This window comes from Sebastes umbrosus, chromosome 5 (assembly GCF_015220745.1).
Source record: "Sebastes umbrosus isolate fSebUmb1 chromosome 5, fSebUmb1.pri, whole genome shotgun sequence".
Taxonomy (NCBI): domain Eukaryota; kingdom Metazoa; phylum Chordata; class Actinopteri; order Perciformes; family Sebastidae; genus Sebastes; species Sebastes umbrosus.
In genome coordinates this window covers 8,977,210-9,002,197 of record NC_051273.1, presented here as the reverse complement: position 1 = coordinate 9,002,197, position 24,988 = coordinate 8,977,210, and the positions used below count along the sequence as shown (strand labels likewise).

General features: G+C 40.6%; 1 protein-coding gene across 11 annotated transcripts in view; it reads left to right on the top strand.

Annotated features, from left to right (window-relative positions):
- Positions 1–448: 448 nt before the first annotated feature.
- lrp8 (low density lipoprotein receptor-related protein 8, apolipoprotein e receptor) overlaps positions 449–24,988 on the top strand; it is a 203,244-nt gene continuing 178,704 nt past the window's right edge. For 5 of the 11 annotated variants that reach the window (XR_005206860.1, XM_037769254.1, XM_037769248.1 and 2 more), the window contains exons 1-2: positions 449–811; positions 1,796–1,921. Coding sequence is in view for 10 of the 11 variants with exons in the window: in XM_037769254.1 (XP_037625182.1) it covers positions 745–811; positions 1,796–1,921 (193 nt within the window). In the remaining variant the exon portion in view is untranslated. The remainder of the gene's footprint in view (positions 812–1,795; positions 1,922–24,988) is intronic. The other 6 variants (XM_037769251.1, XM_037769249.1, XM_037769253.1 and 3 more) reach the window with 2 other exon arrangements.

The following is a 24,988-nucleotide window of genomic DNA, read 5'->3' as shown; positions in this document are numbered from 1 at the left end:
CAGGAGGTCCCGATCTTGTTTAACTCGTCAAGCATAGACCGTCTCCAGTTGTTTTTTGGTCTCCCTGGCTTCCTCTTTCCTTGTGGGTTGTAGTCCAGAGATTGTCTTGTTATGTTTGTTTCTTGTTTTCTGAGTGTATGCCCGATCCATCTCCACTTTCTCCTTTTGATTTCTTTGTTGATTCGCTCCTGGTTTGTTTGTTTCCACAGGTCTGTATTTGTAATTTTTCTGGGCCACCATATCCTCAGTATGTATGGGAGGCAGTTGTTGATGAACACTTGCAGTTTGTTGGTGATTGTGTTTGTGGTTTTCCAGGTTTCACAGCCATAGAGAAGGACAGATTTTACATTTGAGTTGAAAATTCGGATTTTTGAAATGCATTGCAGGTTGACATGCAATAGAAAAGTACAAAAAGTTTGGTACTCTTCTTCTCTGCAGAAATGACTCTCCTGGCTGGTTAACAACCGTGTTTTATGTGGTTTCTTCTAACATTACCTACTACATTAACCGCAGGGCACCATCTCCATACAGCTATCCCGCCCATCAGCGTCACTGATTCCAATGTGAGAGAGAGAGAAAGGAGCGAGGCTGCCTCTGATCACACACATCCACACTCAGTCAGGAGCAGCAGCAGAGGCGCACAGAGACAGAGAGAGGAGGAACACACTGAGCTGAGTGAGTGAGAGGTCGGGGATCCTTCACTGGTTTTTCACGTTGCATGAACACAACCCCCAGGATCTAAAGATGTGGACAGAAGTCGGAAAGCTTGTGCTATTACATTTGTTACTCATGGAGCTCCACTGCGCTAAAGGTAAGCTCCACTTGCATGCATTTGCACATCACGGACGCGGCTGCAACGCTTTGGGGGATCTAATAACTGAGAGAAAACGACGCTCAATGTAGTCCTCCTGCGCTTATAATATGCCTTTCAAAGTCATCATAATGCATGCAATAGCTCACACCTGGATCGCCACTGTGAAGGCGATCACTGGTGGTGACATGAGGTGACAATACGCGGAAGAAAAGATCCGTACAACCACCAGCACACGTGTCTAAATGCAGTAGGCTGTGGATGTTATTGCGAGGAGAAAAAAGGATGCCTGTGGTGATGTGGAAGGCTGCAAGGGTTTGTGTGTGTTTGGTGTTTTTTTTTTTGTAGCTGCAGCCAAAAAAATAGATTTGCTTAAACAGATCTGGAAGTGAAGTGCCAGCAGGACACTGGTGGTAGGCAGTGAGCACCAAAGATACATATACAATCATACAAACCCATCATAAGCACATTATAATTAAGGAAAAGTGTAAATCATGTTGTGGGAATGTTGGATATTCAAGAAAAACACTATTATTATTATTACTGGAGGAAGCCTACCCACAGATATTGGAAGATTTTAGTGATATTTACCACTTTACAACCCACAATACTCAGGACAGAATTAATTACCTGCTTTATTGCAACAAAGGCATGTAATCTATTTGAGTCTATATTGCAATATACCACTTAAACCTCACAAATAAGAAACACAGCCATGTAAACAGTCGGTAGTCGAGCCCCCTTTTTGCCATAGGCTGGTCTTGATAAAGTACTCACACATCCTCTGTTCTCTAAACGTCTATCATACCCCCACCATGTGTCTATGCTTCGAAATAGATTTATTTGAAAGTGACTTTTTACATTTTATCTCATATTCTGTTAATCTGACATCTACATGTATTCACTACATGTATTCTGATCTCTTAGTAAAACAAAGAAGTGATTGACCACGTGCTTTTTTAAAAATCTTTTATGACAACATAGGAACTAATACGGAGTCGGAGTGTGAAACCGGGCAGTTTCAGTGCAAGAACGGACGGTGCATCCCGACCCTGTGGAGATGTGACGATGACGACGACTGCTCGGACAGCAGCGACGAGGAGAACTGTCGTAAGTAGCCCAGATTCTCGTTACACTGGCGGATAAACATAACCTTTGCTTGCCGCCCCATGGACCTTGAATACACCTGCCATCATGTATGCCACAAACATGATCCTCCAAACATGTTCATGTGAAGGATCTATAAATTTGGCACACATTCGGCACTTATTTGATGATGATAATGCATTCTTCTGTTTGACATGAGCTGGTACATAACTGGATAAAAGTATATACTGTAGATATCTGCTTAAATCCATGTAACTTTTGAATGAATGAAGTCATACTGAGAATAAGCTGCTTATCAATCTGCTTTGGGCCCCTCTGGAATCTCCCTTTCAGTTGTTAGTCTGCAGACGTCGGTGCAGAAGCTGCTGCTGATCCTGGATCATTGGTCAGGTCACATGGCTAGAGGAATTTAACTAATTTCTTACTAATTTCACCTCCTAAGAAAACCTCTGACACAAGGAGAGCCGTGGCCCCTACTGGGTCAGAGCAGGGCCATTTCACGATATTATTATTATTATTACTCTTATCTTGCTGTAACTGTGGAGATAATGTCAGTCCTGTTATCAGCTCACCCTGCTATACTGTCTCATAATGCTCTGGATATATAATAGCATTGTGTCCTATCTGAAATAGTATGATCAAATTGCAGTGTTATGTGTCATGACAACTCACTGCTGAGTAATGCAGCGTGCTCTAATGCAAAACACTGTGGCTCTTAGATATGGCTGATGATCTCAAATTTACTGATTTTCTGTTCTCAAGGGTGCTTCTGCTTCTGTGGGAAGGGGGGGAGGTTGTAATTGGAGTTCCAAATGCAGAATTGCATATATATGATATTGGGCAATCACATAATTCAGGAATGTGTGAAAAAGACCCGTTGTACGTGGTTCCGGTTTGACTGCCTCCGACTCTGTTCCGTTCAGGAAATTGCACGGACAACCAGCCGAGTAATCATCCCTTATAAATTTGTCATGGTGCTAATTGCTTGAATGGTTATATTAGCGGCCAATTGATTCGTCGCTTATCTTGGGGACCAGCATGCCAAACCCATGATTCTCTCATCTTGCACGCCTACCATGGAGGGTGGCCGCTGAATATCTCGGGAGTTCCCCCCCGGATGGATGCTGTGACATTTACAGGCACGTCTCATTCACTTGCAGAGACTGATTGGGATTATTGGACGTTTAGTGGGCGATACTTGATGGAAGTGGAATTAGATTTTAATGAGCTCTCCTCGCCTCTAACAGGTGGGGTTTGTTGTTTGGTTGAAGAGTTGCTCAAAGAGAATTTGAAAATGGTACTTGAGCCACGAGGTAACGGACTGTTCTTTTAACTGAGCCACTTTGTCTGTGGCTGAAATGTGCTCTGCCTCTGTCTTCTCTCCTCACTCTTTTTTCCTACATATCCTCTAAGATATGGTTATGCTTTCCTGTCACTCTCTCGATCTCTCCCCCTGCTCAGTCTCTACCTTTTATCCACTTTTTACCTCTTGCTGTGCCTTCTACTCTCTTTTGCTACCTCCATCCCATCGCTCCCGCTCTCCCGTCCTACACACCTTGCACTCTTTATTTGAGTGCTCCAGCCCCTCAGCCTGTGTTGGAAGTTGGGTGCTTCTTTCTAAAAAGCTGTCTCACTTCTCCAGCATTGTAGCACCCACTAAAGGGCTTTCCTCCCCCCCGTTTTTAAATCTCCTGTGGGTACCTTGGCAGTGCGAATGCCAAAGAGGCTATGCCCACTCGTCTTACGCCCACAAAGAGCATCAGCTGACAGGTTGGTAGGAGATAAATCCAACAGCGTGGCTCTGGTTGCCGGAGTGATGCTCAGTGGCTGGCGGCGTGCCAGCCCTTCGAGCAGATGCCAACGCTGCCACTGTGCCCCCCCTCCCCAAAAACCCAATATCACCAGCGGAGCTCAGCGGAGAGGAGGAAGAGGTTGAGGAGGAGAAGGAGGACCAGAAAAGATGGGACAGATTTGATTGAGAGGAACAGGACGGTGTAGAGCAGAGCTCATGAGGAAAATAGGAGCATTTTGGAGAATGGGCAAATGGACACAAGAGATGAGATATTGCATAGTTGTGAAGAAAAATGAGGGTAAGGTCAGACTAGCAAAGCCAACAAGTTTCACCTCACTCATGGTGGTATAGCAAAGCTAAATGGGCTTGGAACAGGTGTTATTTAAAGTAGGCTGTGCATCAAATGAATGACATTGCTGTCATTTGCTAAACATCCTTCCAAATAAATGATGTCTATAATGGAAAAAGCTGTCAAATGTCTCTAAATAGAGCTAAATGATAAGACCTCAAATCTTTATCATAATAAATTGTCATATTTACTTTAATAATTATGCATTTTATAACATTGATAATGCATCAAAATATGATGCATTCATGTTAGGGCTGTCAAAGTTAACGCAAAATCGTTATAACGCCATTAATTCCTTTAATGCATTAATGCAATCGACCTTTCGGAGGTTGTAGTGGGCTCAGTTTTAAAACTAGTGTAAAGATACTGGTATCATATGAAACTAGTAAACCTAAGGTTTGCACAAATCCGTTGGTACCAACCATGTCATACTAACTTGTCGCAAAGGAGGTTAAATAACGCTCCGAATTTGAGCTACATTTTGGCGACGGAAAAACTGGCATGACCATTTTCATCACACTGACAGCTGTTGTTGCCTGTTGGGCTTGAGTTTGGCATGTTATTATTTGAGCATATTTTATGCTCTTTCTGGACAATATTTGTCATTGTTTTGAGTTGTTAATTGATTTCCAGTAATAAATATATACATACATTTAAATAAAGCAAGCATATTTGTCCACTCCCATGTTGATAAGAGTATTAAATACTTGTCTAATCCCCCTTAAAGGTACATTTTGCACAAATAAAAAATGTGTGATTAATTTGCGATTAATCACGATTAGTCATGGACAATTAAATATTTTAATCAATTGACAGCCCTGATTCATGTATTTAAATTTTTTTTTTATAAAATACATCAGAATCCATCTTTCTTGAGCCGGCTAACTGCTGATGTTTGTCCTAACTAATTAGTTAAATATTCTAGACATCTTCACTAGACTGTGAGCTGATGTATCGGTTAAACTTGTGGTAAGCTGCAACTGGTTGTTGTTGTTGTTGGAATTGAGGCAATGCATTTATAACCCACTTTAATTGGTGCTTCATTTGGTTTGTGTAGTGCAACACCTGCTTAGAGTACTTGTTGAGGATATTTTCAGTGCATTAGAACATGGCATGATACCATTGTCATTGTGACATTAGCTTCTGTCGTCCTTCTCGTCTGTTAAGGCAACAATGCGCACGTAAACACGCCATAACTGTTTTGCATGTGTGAGTATGAGCTATGAGTATCGTGCGCCTATCAGTCAGTAGGCACAACACCCATCTTGTTCAGGTCCCTCACTGCAAGGATTACCCCTATAGCATCCTCCCTTTAGCAGCTGTGTTAAAATAAGTCTTGGTAGAATTGGTTGTCTTTTGTACCTTCGCCTCTCCTTTCTGTCACTCTCCCTTTCTCTCTTCCTCCTCCTGCTCCTCTCCTCCCCTCTCCTCTCCTTCATTCTCAACATGCCTCTTGGTAGATTTCGCTCTTGTTGCCCTGGGAGACAGTAAATTGGTGGTGGTGGTGGTGGTGGAGGGGGTTTTGTGCATGCGTGTGCTTTCTTTGTAGTGAACACAACACTCCTGAACACACGTATGCGTACGCACGGCAACTCTCCACCTCTGCACGGCTCTCTGTATGACCTATATTTGGGTTGTGGAATATACAGAAAAAAAGGCCTTATCGTTTTTCCAGCGGATTTAAGTGGATTTAAACATGCCTAATCCAAAGTGCCACTGTAAAAATCATCTCATATCTGAACCTCGTGTTAGCTTTCAATTGTTCTCCTCCTCTCACATCGCTGCACAGAGTCTTCTCTTTCAAATGGCCTTGGTCACACTGCACTGTAAAAACACTATCAGTGAGAATTTATTAACAAACATAGTAAAATCAGTCATGGTTATTGGTAGTGCTATGATTACTTAATTAATCAATGAGTTGATTGATGGAAAATGAATTGGCATCAATTTTGATAGTTGTTTAAGACATTTATTAAGCAACAAAATGCCAAATATTTGCTGCTTGCAGCTTCACAAATTCAAAGGATTTGCTTCCTTTCTTTGTTTGATATCATTGTGTATTGAATGTCTTTGAGTGTTTGTTGGATAAATGATAATTGAAAGAATTAAATAATTGAAAGGGTTAGTTTCAGCCCTACTAACACAACAGTGCTAAACATCTCATGATGTTATAGGAACACATTCTGAACCCTAAACACCACAATAAACCAGCAAACCCTACTGTTTCACAACAGTTTTACAAACAAGGAGATGGAAAGAGAATACATAAGGGTGGGAAGAAAGCTCTTGTTGAGTTTAGTGTATCCATATGTGTGTGTATATGTGTGTGAGCGTGTGTGTGTGTGTGTGTCACAGCAGGACAATGAGTCTGAGCAGGTCTGAGAAGGGGAGCGTCTCCTCTGCAGTCTGAGACCAGCTTCCCATAGAGAAGACATCACAACACATTTCACGCCACTGCTCTGTGTGTGTATGTGTGTGTGTGTGTGTGAGGCCAGGCGTTCTCTCTTGTACACACACACACACACTGCACTGTAATAAGAGACTTCAGAGAAGCGCTTCAGGCATAAAAGGCATTGTACTGATAGGCTTACAGAAACACATTTTGGTCACCTGCTGTCACACTCACACACACACTGCTCGCTGTCGCACAGCTGGGGTCAGACTTTTAATGGGAGTATGAGGTCACTGGGACCAGTAGCTTAATCAATTGCACACACACACACACACACACACACACACACACACATACACGCAGACACACAATAAGTGTGTAGTAGCAGGACTGTGTGGCAAGACTCGTATAAAATATAATTAGACACATACTGCTTCTCAAAAGGACAAAATACGTGCGCGCGCGTACACACGAACACTAACACACACATACACACACACACACACACAGAATGAGCTGAACTAAGGGGTTCAACACACACATTGATCATGTTAATACTCAGTACTTCTTTCTGAGCTGGTATTATTTCTATTCTGCTGTTTCTAACTTCCATCAATCACACATACAGATAAGCATGTACATACTTCCCCCCATTAACAATCACACACACACACACACACACACATTGGACTGAGACCATAGTGTTGTTTGCTTGGATGTGTGTGTGCATGCGATGAGTGTACGCAGCTGCAGTGCTCTAGTCTCCAGAGAAAGAAACCCACTGCTGTGCTCTGTGACTACTGAGGCACTGTGGGACTCGGATTTGTGTGTGTGTGTGCATGTGTGTGCATGTGTGTGTGCAAGCAAGTATGTCTGTGGGATTCATCTGGTCGGCATTGTGTGCAGAGAGAAAGCATTTCACAAAACAGATGACAACACACAAGACAGACATTTAACTGAAGAAAAGAAAAAGCAGTTTTTTGGGGAAATTGGCTCGTTGGTAAACTTACCAGACAAAGGATGATTCTATTTTATACAAATTGGGTCTTATTTTCATAGTTTTGGACATGATTTCTAACTTCCCTGTGCAATGAAGAAGATTTCAAATTTGCTCACTTTTGGTTAGCATGAATTTATTCTTCTTTTCTAGAGATGCACCGAATCCGACTTTTTCAGTCCCGATACTGATACAGATACAGATACCTGGGCTTTGGGGATCTGGCGACACCAAGTACCGATCTGATACCAGTGTTTAATTAATAAGCTGTGTGCCTCACTGTGTGGAGGTGACTGTTGTTTTATGTGTAAGGTAATGTCAGGCTTGACTTAAACATTGTTTTCTTAACTTTGTAAAAGAAAATGTAACTAATAAATACATTTTTTTTATTTTTATTTATACAAATTAAATTTGTATTTATTATTAAAATAATGAATCGTACACAAGCAACTTGGTAAAAAAATCTGTAAAATTAACAGAATTTTTATGTATTATTAAAATAATAAATTGTACACCTCTAACTTGGTAAAGATCTTCAACATTATCAGGAATTAAAATTCAAGTGTAAACCTCTTTTAATGCAGCAACAAATTGTTCAAAATATAAACAGGAATTCCAATTCCAGTATATAATGTATAGTATATAGTATATAAACATAGAATAGAATTGAATAGATCTGCCCCATTGTCAACTTTACCCGATCCAGCTATTTGAGTCAGTATTGGCCGGGTATCTGATCCGGTGTCGGTATCGGTGCATCCCTATTCCATTTGTGGCATAAAGAAAACGTTGCTTTAAGTGATGAATACATAGACACAAACACCATGCTTGTGTCCCTTGATGCCCCATGCCAACACTTTAACTACACTTCTGTATGTTGGATGACAGTTGGAGACTAATATTGAAGGAAATGAGAACTTTTGGCAGCCCTGAAGCTAAGCGCTGACGCTAAACGCACAGCGCTGCATCTGACAGGTCTGACAGTTCTGTGTAGGAGTTTTGAAAAAACGTTACATGTTTTTAATGATGGACTATTTTCTCTGCTCCCTAAGAAATGAACCGTGGTGGCTAATGACTAAAGACTGTCCCTCTGTTATGACATATTAAAGGGTAAGACTGCCAGCTGGCCAATCCTCCTCTAACACATGATGCGTTCCTTGAAGATTGAATATTAAACATAATCAAGTAGACATGTGCAACATTGCTAGCCTGACAGATGACAAGGCCAAACTACGGCAGGGCACCACCTTTGTCAGACACGGTATCATGGCTCTACAAGCTAACAATACCTGGTGTGCTGAATAGGTGTTGGGTGCAGCGGTGCAAAACAGCAGCAGGGTAATTTTAGCTGAGGTCAGTGCTTGCCCGAGGCGTTTGCTCTCTCTTTCTTTCTCCCGCTCGCTCATTTTTGCCCACTTTCAACCTCCTGCTCCCTTTTTCTATCCTATTTCTGCATGTGTTACCCCTCTCTGTCTTTCTCCAGGCCTTTGGAGTAATGGCTTTCTATTGACATGAAGGGCAAGGGTATGAAATGCAGCAAGCCTACAAGGAGGAAGCAGATGCTGTGAGAGTGTGAGAGAGAGAAAGTGAGACTGCACTTTCCATCTACATAGTTCTAATCCAATTAGTGAGTGTCTCAGTGGGTGAGAATCTGCACCGTGAGAAATGTGTGTGTGTGTGTGTGTGTGTGTGCGTGCGTGCGTGCGTGCGTGTGTCAGAGAAGGCAAAGATAGGACGGACTAGTGAGGTTGCCTCTGCCTGAGGACTCATTTCTCTTTCTCTCTGTGTATGTTGATACCCGAATAATACTAAAATAAACGCCACACTGTCCTCTTGTTCTCTCTCTTAGTCTTTGTTTATCTCCCCTCATTGCTTCTTCCAAAATAAGGGCATATTTATCAGAACAAGGTTTTTTTAAAACGCAACTACTGGGTTATTTATGGGGGATATTAGTAAGTATCTAATCATGAAGGCATAAAGGAACTGGATAACATTTCTTAAATATCAAGTTCTGTTTTTGATGTGTAGGTTCGGGATGGTTACCTCGAGGGATGGTTTAAACTCATTGCGTAACAGTTCAGAAGCTGAAATACTTTGAAATATTGCAGATTTTCACCAAGTAACATTCAAAAGCACCAGTCATTAGTTGGCACACTGGAATGATGCCAAGTTTATTTCTTTTTTATTTTCTGCTGATAACAGAAAGCTCACATCAGCTACCGGCTCAAATTATTCTAATCAATTCCTGTGTGAAGGGGTCAGCTGACATAATGACAGGAAATTATTGCTTAACTGTGCAGTCACCTTCCACCTTAAAAAGTCTTCCAGCTTGTTTTAGCTCATTGTTTTGTTTTTTATGGCCACAACTTTACCGTTTTGTTTCATGTCAAGTCATCGTTCTCAACCATGTTTTTCCAGACACAGCATGCAGCTGTTTTCAGTAATAAACCCACACTGAATGCTACCTTCTCAGCACAAAAAAGGCAGACAGACAAAGTTAGTAACTAGCTAGTGATTCTCATCCCAACTCGTCACATACCGCCGCGCCGTCACGCCCCTTGGCGTCACTTTCTTTTTGGCATCAAAACCACTATAGTTACCGTTGGTGTCACTTTAGGATTAGGCACCAAAATCACTATGGTTAGGTTTAGGAAAGAAATACATGGTTGGGAAATAGATTTTTTTAATGTGCAGAATCGATATATTTACATCATTTGAGTCTATGCAGAGGTAGAAGAAAGTTATTGTTGTAGTCTGAGTAACGTGACATCATATCCGTTCTGTATCCGTCAACCAAAACAAACTGCAGCGAGCCGAAGCGAAAAAGTAGAAAACGGTGGAGGGTCTATAGTATAACTTTTAATCCTTTTATTGGAGAAACTGAACATCGCACCTACGCTCACATCCACTTTCTCACAAACACAATAGCAAGAGTGCAGCTGACAGACGGTCGGGGCCTGCAGCATAGTCGTGGTGTCAAAGACCGTCAAGGTGCTTTTGTAAGAAAAAAGAAAAAAAAGCAGTGTTCAGGAAATAATAGACGGTGAAAGATTATTCAAGGTGAAACATACAGTGTGGACAAAGAGGGAAGAAGTTTGTGAGAGGTGTCAATTAACTGGGACAAACTTTGTTCTGCTTGAGAATAAAGGGGGATGCTACTATAGCCTGAAAAGTGATATTCATCTCTTTGTTTCAGTAGTTTGTTAATTCTTGTTCCTTCTCTCTTTATCTCTCTCCCTTTCTGTATACAGTACCCCACTCCCTCCTGTCTTTTCTGTCAGAATTAGCTCGTCAGTTTTCGACAGATTACCTTGTTGTGTTGTTTGTCTGCTCTGCCGCAAAGTCACTTATTGTTCAAAGTCAAACTCCGATAACGCTACAATCCTATTTCCGCACCGCGTGTGTGTGTGTGTGCATGTTTAGCTGTGTCTCATTCTCGTGTGTCTCTCTTTGTGCCAGTGTTGTTGTGTTTTGCTGTAACCCGCCCCCCCCTCTCCAACCCAGCCGTGTCTGACAGGGTATCATGGCATTAATCCCCAGCTCAGATTAAGCGAATATCTTCATGTGCCTCCATTTTATTATTTACATTTGCTGTAATCCTGTTTTTCACCTTGCGCTCTGTCGCCCGGTATACGCAGCCAGAGAGCGGCGTATGAAACGACAACTAAGAATGCTGATGAATAAAACATGGCTGCTAATACCAGTCTGCCGGGCTGACAGCGAGATAGAGTCCTTGAGTGCTGCATGTCAAAAGTTTTCACGAGAAGTTTTACATGGAAGTTACAAAGTGGAGGAAAGACAGTTTAGTCTGGCTCCCTTTTCAGATGATATTGCCTCGATTTCTCTTACTCCAGTTGCTATCCTTCACTCTTTCTCTTTTTTGTTTCCTTTCTTTCATTATATTCTAATTTTTCTCTTCGCTCTGTTGGTCTAAACTCTTCTATTCTTGTATTGCCTATACCTTTTTCTCTTCCCTCTCCTCTCAGTCTTTGTCTACGACTACAGTTTGATCCATTACATCCTACCCTGCTCCAGTGTCTCTCCTCAAATAAAACAGGTAATTTTGCAACCACCGCAGGAAATCAGTTTTGTAAAAGCCCAATTCTTGCTGAGAGAAAGCAGATAGAAAGAGGCTTTGAAGGTGTCATCTCACCCTTATATCATCAGCATCATTAGGCAGCATTAAACACTAATTTAAACTACAACCGTACCTGATAATACAGACTGGGCTGTTTGAGGTTATACAAATCTGATGTGCCAAAGCTGAAATGCAGAGCTTTTATTCTTCTAAATGCAATAATTACAGCCAGTAAATTAAAGCCATCATAGTAATAATAAAGCACTTGTTCTCAATCATGTTGTGTTAGGATTTTTAAAGTGTCAAAACAAGTCTTTTTTTGCACTGTGCTTTTGTCAATAAAGTTAAACAGTAATTTAAGTCTGATTTGAGCTCTTTTTCCATCGCCCCTTTACTGTTAATTATGACAGTTTATGCAGGCATAATTGCTTTTAAATAGGTTTTGTCAGTCAGCCCCATTCGTTTGCAAAAAACATATCCATACATAATGCATTTCTTGGTCTTTCTCCCCATGTGATGTCGGCATACCAGTCGTTGCATAAAACGTTAGTAAAATATAAGGCTGTTGGCGATCTCGTATCAACAGATTACAGCAATCTACAGTGTGTTATGTGGCTGATGTTAGCTACATCAAAAGTTTGTACCTGTTCAACAAATACCAAATCTACTTTTCAAATGCTACACCTGTGTTCTGGTGGGTTTTGGACGAGCTAAACCATTGCAGATGATGGTTAGTTCAAGGTGCCTGGGACATTGGAACATTTTTAAACTTTTTGAACAGGCTGCGCTGACCTGGCTCTAGCATCAATTGAATCACTTTGGATCACAATCACAGTGAATTAATTAGTCAACTGACAGAAATGAAATCGTCAACAATTGTGATAATCAATTCATTGTTTTATCACACAAAAATACCAAATATTTGGTGATTGCAGCTTCTCAAACGGGACGATCTGCTGCTTTTCTCTGTTTCATGATTGTAAATTGAAAAAGTTTGGGTGTGGGACAGCTTGTCGACAAACAAAGCAAAGCAAGCTATTTAAAGATGTCAGCCTGGCGATCTGGGAACTGCTGAGGGGATACTGCTTGAAAAAAGTTTTGGGCCCTCAGTTATATGTAATGGTTAGTTTTGCCAGTAATCCAGTAATATACTGTATAAAATTCTGGGCCGATACCGATGTTTAAAATAACAATTTGGCCGATAGCCGATACCGATGTTTATTTTGTTTTTGCAGTTATTTATTCGCCTTTTCTGCAAAGACCTTTTCATTATGCGAATACCAGCCAATACCGATGTTCAGCGGATAAATCGGTGTAACACTAATACTAAGTCGACTTAATTAAGGATGTAATCAGCAAAAAATGATTTGAGGATTACCAGTTTGAGAAAGTTGAGTTGACATCTTCAACATATTTTCATATATTTTTCTCTTCCATCTTTCTTCCTACATGCACCTTTCTCATTTTTATCCTTATCTCACACTTTCTCTGTCTCGCTCTCTTCTTCTTGTCCTCTTCCCTCCATCTGGCTTTTGAATGAAGCTGTTTATGTAGATTACACACACACACACACAGACACACACACACACACAACGTATCTCCTCGATACACACGCCTTGCCAGCTCCTAAGCCTGGGAACGGTTCTTTTACCTTGAGGGGATTTTGCTTGTCATTCGTTGCAGGATGGGGGAGTCACTCTTTGATGATATAGCTAGCGCTCAGTAATACCGGTTATCAGAAAAAATGGCTGCTGTGACACAAAATCTCACACAAACAGAGCCTATGTTTTGGGGATGTACATATAATGCTAATGTAACACTTTTACCTGCAGCATGCTTTATTATCGCAACACACTGTGACACTGTGTCAACATGAAGGAGCTGGTGGGGGGAGATTAAAGGGTGAGGAAATAGTGAAGGAATCAATTGTAAGGATTTTACCACTGCTGGTTGAGGAGGAATAAAATAAAACGCCTCCTGTTCTGATTATCCTCTGAAACTCCTGATAAAAAGTCTTTCCTCTTGGAGTTTCCGATGTGGGGATTATCGGAAGTGTGTTTGAAGTAAAAAATAAAACGCTGTAGTTGCCGGAGCAGCATCAGGAGTCTCTCTCAGGACGTATTGACGTTCAAAACGCACTTCAGCTATTTGGGATGTTGGCTTCTTTGCAAAGCTTTCAACTGGCAGTTTAAAGATGCAATGCCGCATGGATGGATGAGCCAGATGTAGAGAGGGAGAGCAGGTTCTGAGTTTTCTATCTGCCGTGCTCGTTACGTAGATTCTTTTTCATCAGATCTCCTTTTTCCTGCTCGGTACTCTCGCTCCATCCTCGCCTTCTTCAAGATCTTCTTTTCTGGCATGTGTTCACAGGGCGTTTAACTAACGACGACCCTCTCTCTCTCTGTGCCCTCCACCCTCACATCCTATTATGTGTCATTGCAGCAGCGTTTGAATGTTTTGGATGCAGGGTGACACCTCAATGGGTCCTGAGAGGCCCTCTCTCTCTCTCTTACATACACACACACCCTTGAAAAGAGGCATTGTTTTGTTTTGTGTGTGTGTGAGCATAATGAATAGTGCTGTGACCTTGCATGCAACATCTGCATTATCCTGTTTGGTTCAATACTCTTTGCAAGAATTTTCCTACACATTTTCTTTCTTATTTTCACATGTTTTCATTAGCTTTTTACTTTTAACTGTGTCTATATTTTACAGAAACGCGTGTTTGCATATAATTTCCACGAGGAAAAGTGTGTCCTGAAGCCTTTTTTTGTTTTTTCTGCTCATGTTGCTGTTGATGTTTGTTTGTATTGGACAGGTCTCAGAGGTTTAGTGTGATTAAATGAAGAAGCAAGATGATCGGCTTAAACATTTGACACTGGGCTTTAGCAGGAAGAAGAGAGACTATAAATATAAATATAAAAGCACATGAAAATAATCATAGTGACACTAGCAGGCCTGCATATGCAGAAAAACCTGTACCTGTGCTCTCTTCCTCTTTCACTCTGTCTCTTTATTTCTCTCTCACTCACTCACACACACACACATGTGCATGCATGCACTTCAGCATCAGCTTCTTGGCTGCTGTAGCAGGTTGAAGAATGAATACCGTGACCTTTTCTTTGCCACACTCATAACAGAATAACCGGCTTTGCACAAAAATGATTTTCCTTTTTGTCTGGTTTCACAGTTTCTCGATGTTGCTTGATGTCATAGCTTACTAATGCTGTGCTCTTGCTAGAGATGTTGATTCACACCTGACCCGTGTGTTTCATGGCTTTTGATGTAAAAAAAACTCTCCTTTTATATGTCGGATCGCTTTTAAAAAGGTTTTCTTGGTGGAATTTTAGTGCTGTTACTGATGAGCAACTCTATCTTTCTCTGTGCTCTATTATTTTACTTCAATTATCGTTTAGTTTTGGTATAATATGTGGCATCACATCAATATTCTGTTACTGTAAGTGTCCCATCACGGGCTACATTTTCAAAATCCTGAAAACAGAGCCATGAGGAGGTGCAGAAGTCTAGTTTTCCTTTCAGAACACTTGAATTGCAATATGCTGAAAGGTTATTATGACATTTTTACCCAATGATGCCAAAAAAAATTCTGCCTACTGCAGGTTTAAGAGTCAAGCGCATTGACTGTCACACCATAAAGGCAACCAGAATAGCGAGATAAGTCTGTTTAGCCAGAGAGACTAGTGAGGGGCTGAATCCACGGCTGCCACGGCCCATCTGCAAGCTTTCACGCCTTGTTGCCCATGAATTGCCACTTTGCAATGCCTGCTGCGCTCAGGTGTAACCACCACTAAATCCCACAACTGTATTTAAAAAGCCAACATTTGATGCCCACAAGTAAACATCCAAAATAAATTGCCCAAGCTAAATTCCAAGTACCTTCCACAGTTACAAACCAGAGAGCCAAGAGTCTGAGATGTGTATTTAAATTGCCTCTTAGGTGACTTTAGGTACACAGATACGTTGGTTTCAACAGACTGCTTAACTTCTGCCTTTAGTTACAAAGAAAAACAGATTCCCATTGATGAAAAGCAGAAAATAGACATTTTGAGCTTGGAAATATAAGGATTGTTTTTAAGTTCTTTTCTGTTGAACAATGAATATTTGCTTTCCCAGCAACAGAAACTGTTCCATCCATTAAAACTCTAACCTCTCAGGTATCTCAAGAAAGGAAATTATAAGCTCAATACAATAAACAAATGACTTCAAATGTGATTTCAAAAAGGAAAACATTTTGTTAGTATCTTGTTCTCTACCACTGAACTTACAAAACAAATGTGTGTCCAAATTAGAAACACACGAACGCTACTTCTAGAATTATTTTATTAAATAATGACACATGTGCTAACCAGACACTCTACGACACGCATGCATACACTTACTCCACTCTGCATGGAGAAGACCCAGTGACCCAGTTGTGACAGAAGGCAGTAGTTAAGTATAATTGGCCCATGGTGTTATTACTGTGTTGCGTTTCCTCTCTTTATTGGCTTTATTCCACCTCTTTTGGCCCAGACAAGGCAGCCTTGGTCCAATTTTTATGTGTGTGATGATGCTTTCATAAATGTTCAGACAGCTTTATTAAACGCTGACACTATCTGGATGAAGTTCTTTTTGATTTGTCACTTTACATTGCACAATTTGCCCACTTCCTACGATAATTTTTTATTCGAAGGGAGACATCATGTTAGGCGCTGCTGATTAGCCAACTATTGGGCTGTCATATTTAAAGTAGGTAAAACTACATGGTCTTCATCTAAGACTTTAGTTCATGATTTTACGCCTTAAAGGGATTGTTCGGGTGTTTTTGAAGTGGGTTTGTATGAAGTACTTATCCATAGTCAGTGTATTACCTACAGTGGATGACGGTCGGCACGTCCTCAGTTTGGAGAAACAGACGAGTACCGACACAAGAGCAAAGCAATGCACTGCTGTGGACGGGGTGGACCAGCCAGACTCCGTTGACAAAAACAGTATAGATAAGTTTCACTTTCAGTTCAGTTCCCTGTTGGAAAACATTCTTAATATAGCGTACACTTAAACTGATATTGATTTTTTTAGGTGAGCCTTTCTATTAGGTGGCTAAACTACGTTTTGCTGCTGTCCCCGTCCACAGCAGTACATTGCTTTGCTCTGATGCCGGTATTCCTGTCTGTTTCTCCAAACTGGGGGCGTACCAACGTCATCTACTGTAGGTAATACACTGACTATGGATAAGCACCTCATACAACCCCACTTCAAAACATCCGAACTATCCCTTTAAACTTGATTCAGACTCTGAGGAAAGATTATGTGTTTTGTCAGAGTGGACCACCCCTACTCCCCAAACAGCAAAAGTCTATTTTGTGGGCAAAGACAATGTCCTTTTTTCTTTGAGAAAAAGTATTGATCGCCCTGACTGTGAAGGGAGAGGTGAGTTGCAATCAAAGGAGGCAGCCATTCGTTCTCCAAGATGACCAAAAGTCTGTTTTCCACATTGCTCGATGGCTTTTTTCACTTGAGTGGCTACTTAAGCAGGCGGCTGTAATTGTTTGACACTGAACAGCACAGATGGAGCATGAGGGTGACATATGAGGTTCTGACATTTGCCTCTTTCAACAAGAAGATCCTGCAAAAGATAATATTAATAAATGGCATCAGCATACCTTTTCTGCCGTAATAGAAATCCTCTTTCCAAGGTGATTTGTCACCACCTGATTTCTTTCTATCAAGTTTCGTCCCTGTCCTTTGACATAACTCTGAAGGAGTTCAGATCTCACTGCAAGTGCTGAATAACTGTCATTTTATTGCAATTTGCCTTTTAATTCTGCCGGCGACGGGCTGAGGGGAGTGAAAGACAGTCTCAGGTCGCCTTCTCTAATTAAGACCCCTCACAGTTTGCCTGATTAATTCTATTCACTTCTAGCTCCCTTCTTAAAGTCATGAATATTGAAATGGCACAATGTCTTCCTGTCAAAAAGCCCAGACCTCATTTACCCATAATCCAATTTGTCAGATGCCATAAACGGATGCTTTTCACCCTTAAGGATGTTTTTGCAATGTTAAAAAACATTGAGAGGGCGATTGTGTATGAGTGTAGTCGTGTCTGCGAACACAAGTGTGTTTTCCCAAACTTCAAAGAGCCTCAAAATGTTTTCATCTGAGTGCACTCGAGACACATTGATCCATTTCTAATGAAGAGACTCTTGCACCTTGTTAAAGAATCCAGAGGGAAGACAAACACTGCTTTTTTTTTTTTTCTCCTCCACGCTTCAACTTGAAAGATTAAGTCGAGTAAAAATAAAGTTGGATGAGGTGAGTATAAAAGAGGATGAAATGGAGGGAGCAAGGGAAAATAAGAGGGGGTTTTGCAGGTGATGGCAGGATAAAATAGATTCAGTCTTCTTTCATATGTGCCTAAGGGATTGATAGAGAGATGAAAAATGAGTGTGGAAGGAGGAGACACCTAGGGATATCAGCTTTAAGATAAGAAGATGGACTTGTCCATCAAAATGCATGTGCCGATAGATGCTAATAGATCAAGCTTTTCTTACTCTGGAAACTTATCACAATCAATTAAAGTGCAGCTCCTCATACATAAGCATTCTCTACTATCCTTTTTGGGGGGGTTCAGCATATATGGAAAGATTGTTTTGATTATAAATTAATGGAAATGCTAATATAACGGCCAATTGTGCTCGTAATTCTCAGCTCTACATGCAGCTGTTCAGGCTTTGACTGAGACTTGTGAGACGCAATTGACACTTTTCACATGCTCTCATGCCAATAATTTATAACTGATAACGTTGAGGACACTGACAGCGAACGGACAGACAAGACACAAGCACAGCGCAACAGCAGCACCGTAAAATACTGTGGCCAAGTTACCCGTCGTTTGCGAAAACCCGGTCAAGCCAGCTGGTGCTTGGATTTTGATGCGCGTCTATTCCTGCTGTTACGGTATTGGTACTTGGAGTGGCCAAAAAGCATGAAGGAATTTGCATTTCAGCAATACTTTCTAACATTTAATATACCAAATGAAAATGACATTATATTACACATTAAGTAAGTCTTGTTGAATATATGAGAAGTCCTAATATGATGACACAGTTTTCATAATACTGTAGGTTTGCGGAGAAGCGCAATGGATTTTCTGCTCAAAATGTCCCTGACTATGGCTATAAGTAGTTTGACTGTACATTACTGTACAGAGAAAGTCAGCTCTAATAATAGTTTAATACATTTAAAATTTCCTCATTTTTAAACCCATGAATTAAATGAATAAATGTTTTCCTTCAGAGGTTTGCTGAAATGTTCAATGTACAGTTTTTCGAGGAAATTAAAGGGAAAGTTAGATCAATTTATATTCATTAACATTCATAATTTCCTCATATTTGAACTGTCATAAAAATACTCCTTAATAGATTTGCTGACATTTTCAAATGAACAGAATGACCCCGACTATGACCATGTAATAGTGTTGAAGTGGTTTCACTATATCACAGTTGCCAATCCGGCCACAGCCGCGGTGGATTTGCTGAGAAATAAGGACAAATACACCAAATGGTGCAGTACAAAATTAAATTTGGTACAGGTAAAAACAGTTAGGTGCATGTAATTTTAAAAGTTGAATGTGCATGTACACTGATAAAAAGTATTCCAAACTCTGGGTTAGTCTGTAAAATGTCTGAAAAAGTGAAAAATGCCCATCAGCGTTTCTCAGAGCCCATGGTTACCATCTTAAGATTGCTTCTTTTATCTGACCCAAAGATGTTAAATAGACAATGATAATAAACAGAGAATAACAGGGGAAAAAAAATTATGTCTGAGAAGGTGAAAACAACAATAATGGTCATTTAAAGTTTTTCTTAAATCAACAATTATTTGTCAAACCACTTTCTCTCAAATGCGATTGATCTATGATGATTCATCGACTAATTGTTCCAGCACTAGTTCTGTGTCTGTTATAGCATAAAACACATGTACATGTTTTCGTCATTTGGCAGAGCTAAATCTGCAATTGGCAGTATTCTACAATGTTAATTGGCTGAGGCTGTTGTCAGCCAACGGCAGTTATAGCTGATCTCAGGTCACTTGGCAAAATCTACAACAAGCTGCTATAACAGCCACGTCTATTTGTCACCTTTCTGCTTTGAGTTTAGTTTCTGTTGCAATGCCATGTTCACTAGAGGTAAATAATGCAAAAATGGGTGAGATCTATAAGTTGCTAATGCAAAAAGCAATAGCAACAAACGCCATGGTATGTGTGTCTGTGTGTGTGTGTGTGTGTGTGTGCTGTTGACCTTAATTCATCACATTAACACCAAGTCTCCAGAGCTCTATGGAGATGTGTTCAAAGTTAGCAACCCCCGGCTAATTGATTTCAAAGAATGCCACATTTACAGTATATTGTACTTCACTTAGTAAATTACACCAACATGCAGCTGGGGGTGTTTTGTGTGTGTGTGTGTGTGTGTGTGTGTGTGTGTGTGTGTGTGTGTGTGTGTGTGTATTTATCTCTGTTTGTGTGTGTGTGTGTGTGTGGGGGAGGGGGGGGGGGGGGGCTCCAATGGCAATCTGTACAGTCAGTTTTTTTAATGAGATCAATGCTTTCCTTCCTGCATCTCCAGATGGTCACCTTAGTAGAAGGTGTGCACGTGTGTGAGTATGTTTAGGTGTGTTTGTATGTGTGTGTGTGGGTGTGTGTGTGTGTGTGTGTGTGTGTGGGTGAAGAGGGAGGGGGCTGCGGGGACCTTGGGTAGATAAATCTTTAATCATGTGCTTGCTCTCATGTTTCATTTAATTGCCCCCCTAAATCCATAAAAGGATGATGGCATTGTGGTTTAGAAACACGTACAGTAGTGTGTGTTTATGTGTGTGTTTATGTGTGTGTCTTCCAATTGTAGCAGGAGAGATTGGATTGTGTTTGATGTACATGTAGGTCGCTTTATGTGTATTCTTGTACATATGATAACAAGCGTTACATCTCTTTTTACCGTGCTCTATTTTTTTCTGAGTGTTTGTGTGTCATGGTTTCTTTTGTGATGTACATTTATTATATTCTGTATATGGCAGAAATGTCTTCAAGGATCTCTTTCAGGCTTTCACATTATCTATTCTTCCACTGTATGTGTGTGTGTACATTTTCTTGAATATTCCTGTTCTGTATGTTTGTCAGTATTTCAGGGAGAACTCCTGTTTTCATGACCTGCTCCATTTTATATTCCATTGTGTGTGTGTGTTACATCATTTTAGCTTAGGCTGGGCAATGAAACAATCTAAAAAATATCTGTAAAGGGCATGTCTGTAAAGGGGAGACTCGAGAATTCGTTTTCATTCACATATCTTGAGGTCAGAGGTCAAGGGACCCCTTTGAAAATGTCCATATCAGTTTTTCCTCTCCAAAATTTAGCGCAAGTTTGGAGCGTTATTTAACCTCCTTTGCGACGAGCTAGTATGACATGGTTGGTACCAATAGATTCCAAATTATTTTAGTTTCATATGATGCCAGTATCTTCACTCTAGCTTTAAAACACATTTGAAACGATTTTGCGTTATTATCGCATTCACTTTGACAGCCCTAATACATCATATTTAGAAATTGCCCATTCACAGATGGATATGCTTGTGTGCATGTCTTCCTTGTCCTTCATTTTAAATCCTTTTCTGCCTCATCCCTCTCTCCCTGGTGCATGCTTTTTAATCAACAACAAAAGCTGTGCAGAGGAGGTGCAGCTGTTAACGTGTGGCAGCGAAGTAGAGAGAGCTGAAGACAGAGATGTTTAAATATGTTTCACTTTAAAAGTCTGCCTATGTGTGTCCTATGTGCGTGTATGTATGGGTGCTCTTGTTTTCAGCAGCCCCCAGCCCTTATATACAGCTACCTAAAATCAATCAAACATTTGTGCGGCGATAGAAATAGATCCATTGATTGATTAAACTGATAAATGGGGCTGTTTGCCTCGCTCAATAATGACATAAAGTGGAGGTGTGCGAGAGAGACCTTCGCCGTCTGTCTGTTTTCTTGCTGTCCATATCTTTATCTGCTGTGATAGAAAAAAATATAACAATTTGTTCCGGCAGATATACGAGTTATGGCTTTATGTTTTAATTTTGTGGCACAGATGTTCATGCTTGCCACAAGGGAGTCTCTTGAAGGAGTTGTGCAGAAAGTGTGAGACATTGTAAAGAAGCTTGAAATGGTATTTAGAGAGCTTAATGCTTCAGTTATTTTATGTTTATCTGTTTTAAACAAAGTTAACTGAGTAGATGTTAGTTTTTCTTTCGACATGACCTTTGATGTTCTGTATGAAGTCCAATCATTGCTGCCACTGGAGCAGGCAGTAGAGGCCATCTTCTGTGTGTAGTAAGCGAAGGAAGATGTAGTTTCTTTTTGTCACGTTGTTTAGTTCTGAATTCAAATGTTTATATGATGTGAGGAGGAATGGATGAACGGGAAATCTAGTTGGCAGTATCATCTACTGATTTGCACTGGACTACTGTCAAGTAAAATTTATTGCAGTTTTGACATTTTTGGCAATTGGTTAATCCATTATTTTTGAGTTGTTGAGTTTTTTATATCAATCTGTACCTTCCCAGTGGTGTTCCTTATGTATTCCAATTCAAACATTCAAATTTTGGTCAAAGTCTGTATGTTTTAGTGTCAAAATGCTATTTTCCCAAGCCTTTCTACAAACTTTTTTTCCCCACGTGACCTGATGTAGGATTTTGCATGATGACGCTGCTACATGTACAGTATATATACATCCTTATAGTCAGCGTATTTACGTTACATTCAGTAACTTAGATGGCGGTCGGCACGCTCTCAGTTTGGAGAAGCAGACAGGAGTACCGGCACGGAAGCTAAGCAATGTTCTGCTGTGTGGACGCCACGTTAGTTTGGATCCGAAAGACACACAATAGCCCAAACAAACTAACTGTTCGATGCAGCGATAGACCAGCAACTCCTGTGTTCCTCGAGGTAAAATTACTGTTTTTGTGAATGGAGTCCGGTCTGGTCTTGAAGACCACGATATAACAGCTTCAGTTCCCCATCTGAAAGGGCTGCCTGACGGCCTGGTAAAGCGGTGAAAGTGGCTAAAATAATTTTCTCTGCTGCTCCCGTCCACAGCCACTTTACCTCGCCGTCAGACAGCCCGTTCCGACAGTAATTGAAGCCGTTTTGTCGCGGCCTTTTACCAGACCAGACTCACTTCACAAAACAGTAATTTTACCTCGCAGAATGCGGCAGTATACATACAACCCAGCTTCAAAAAAATCCAAACTAACCCTTTCAGTTATTTCCAAACTTAGCACAGCTAACTTTGACTCAGCTAGTTCTAGAGTTCACATTATTCATAACCTGATTGATTGGCTTACTTTGGTAACCTACATCACTGCTTTTTGCAATGCCTGAGTGGGCGTTTCAATTTGAAAAAAAACAAAAAGAGAATATAGATGGTCCCGCCCTTTAAATAGCTGAAATAGTTTTTGCATGTTCACTGTTAATTATATCTCTTTGTGTGTGTGTTCAACTGTCATTTCAACTGTCACTTTCCATACTGAGTGAGTCATTTGCATCATTTACAGAAAGCAGGTTTATCATCTGTGACGTGTTTAACATGTCAGTTCTTGTTGTCAAATACTGTGCACCAAAAATGCATCAGGATAAAGACCATTAACACTGAGATACATTATTTTTACTGATGCAGCCGTATTCTCTTTATAAAGTCACCGTGTTGTCAACATTATAATGTTGAATTTACAACAAAAAAAACCTGTAAAGTTATGTGCATAAAGCCGAGGGCTGTGTCTGTGTGTTTGCATTTCTTGGGAGGCTCTTCATCCTGCATCCTTTGATATTTGTGTGTGACTCCGGTATGAATGTGTACGTGCGACTGCTTCCTACTGTTCGTGTCACCATGATGAAGAGACTATAGATTGGTGTGTTGGTTAATGAGTCTCTCTATGTGTGTGCCTGCATATGCTTCAGAGATGTCGTAATGATGAAGAGTTTCCTGCCTTCTATGTATGTGTGTGTGTGTCTGTGTGAGCACATTACAGAGTGTGTTCCCAGAGATGGTCATTAGCTGTGAGGGACTGTAAAGCCAGTGACCCCACAGTCGTAAATGGAAGAGCCTGACCATTCCCCGTTCACCCCGCAGACCCCGGCCTTCTGTACTAATGCACTAAAGCAGCCATTGATGAGGGAGGGAGAGACTCATGGGGCAAGAAATGGAAGAAAATACACACACTGACACACACACAACCTCCCACTCAGCTCCACACTGATCCAAGAAGCTTTCTTGGATTTTAACAATAAGACATTAGTTTGTGTTTGTGTTGTTAATGAAAGAGTTTTGACTAGCGGTGTAAACCTACCTGAGTCTTAAAGGTGAGAAAAACCCACATTATTACATGCCGACACATGTAATTTGCTTCACAACATGCCTGGAAACAGCTTTTCTCTTTTGTGCGTCGGTGCTGATATATCGACAAACTGTCTTGATTTTCCCCGGACTGCGCAGAGCGATCTGTAATCAACTTCCTCTGTGACTGATGGTTGTATTTTGATGATTGTGTGAGAACACTAGGTTTTTTGCAATTACAGCTAAATTAACTAAAGTCCCTCAGCTTGTAATAAGCGGGAGCGTTCACCTGCAGGTAGTAATCTAAAACATTCCGTGGATGGAGCACGCTTCGACGAAAGTCGACCGGGACCCGTGGGGAGCGATCGAAGAGCATAATCCGTTTTCTCCAAATCAGCCCAACTAACCGAGGAAGCATAGTAATGAGAAAATGATTAGATTTTCTTTTCTGCTGCATGGCTGCTGAAGCTCTCTCTTCAACTCTTTGCCTCCTCCTCTCCACTCTCTCTCTCGTGCCCATGGCCACTGTGGATTTGTTAAACAGTTTGTTTACCTCTTGTTTGGGCTTCTTGAATTCTAAATCACATCGTTACTTCATCTCTTTTTCGTTCATGTCCACACCTTTTTTTTTTTCTCCTGTTGCTTCCCTCTCCTAACGTTATTGGGTTTATTTCAGATCTATTTCAGCACAGCTCGGATTAATTTAACATAATTCGTGGTGCAACTTCTACTTCTCTTCTAAACCTCTGGTCCCAGCTTCTCAAATGGGAGGATTTTCAGCTTTTTTCTGGTTTATATCATTGTCAATTGACTGTTGGTCAAACAAAATAAGCAATTTAAATTTTTTTATACTAAATTTAGGGCTGTAAATCAATTAAAATATTTAATTGTGATTAATCACAAATTAATTGCACATTTTTTTATCCTTGCAAATGTACCTTAACGGGAGATGTGTCAAGTATTTAATACTCTTATCAACATAGGAGTGGGAAAATATGCTTGCTTAATGCAAATGTATGTATATATTTATTATTGGAAATCAATTCACAATACAAAACAAAGACAGATATTGTACAGAAACCCTCAGGTACTGCATT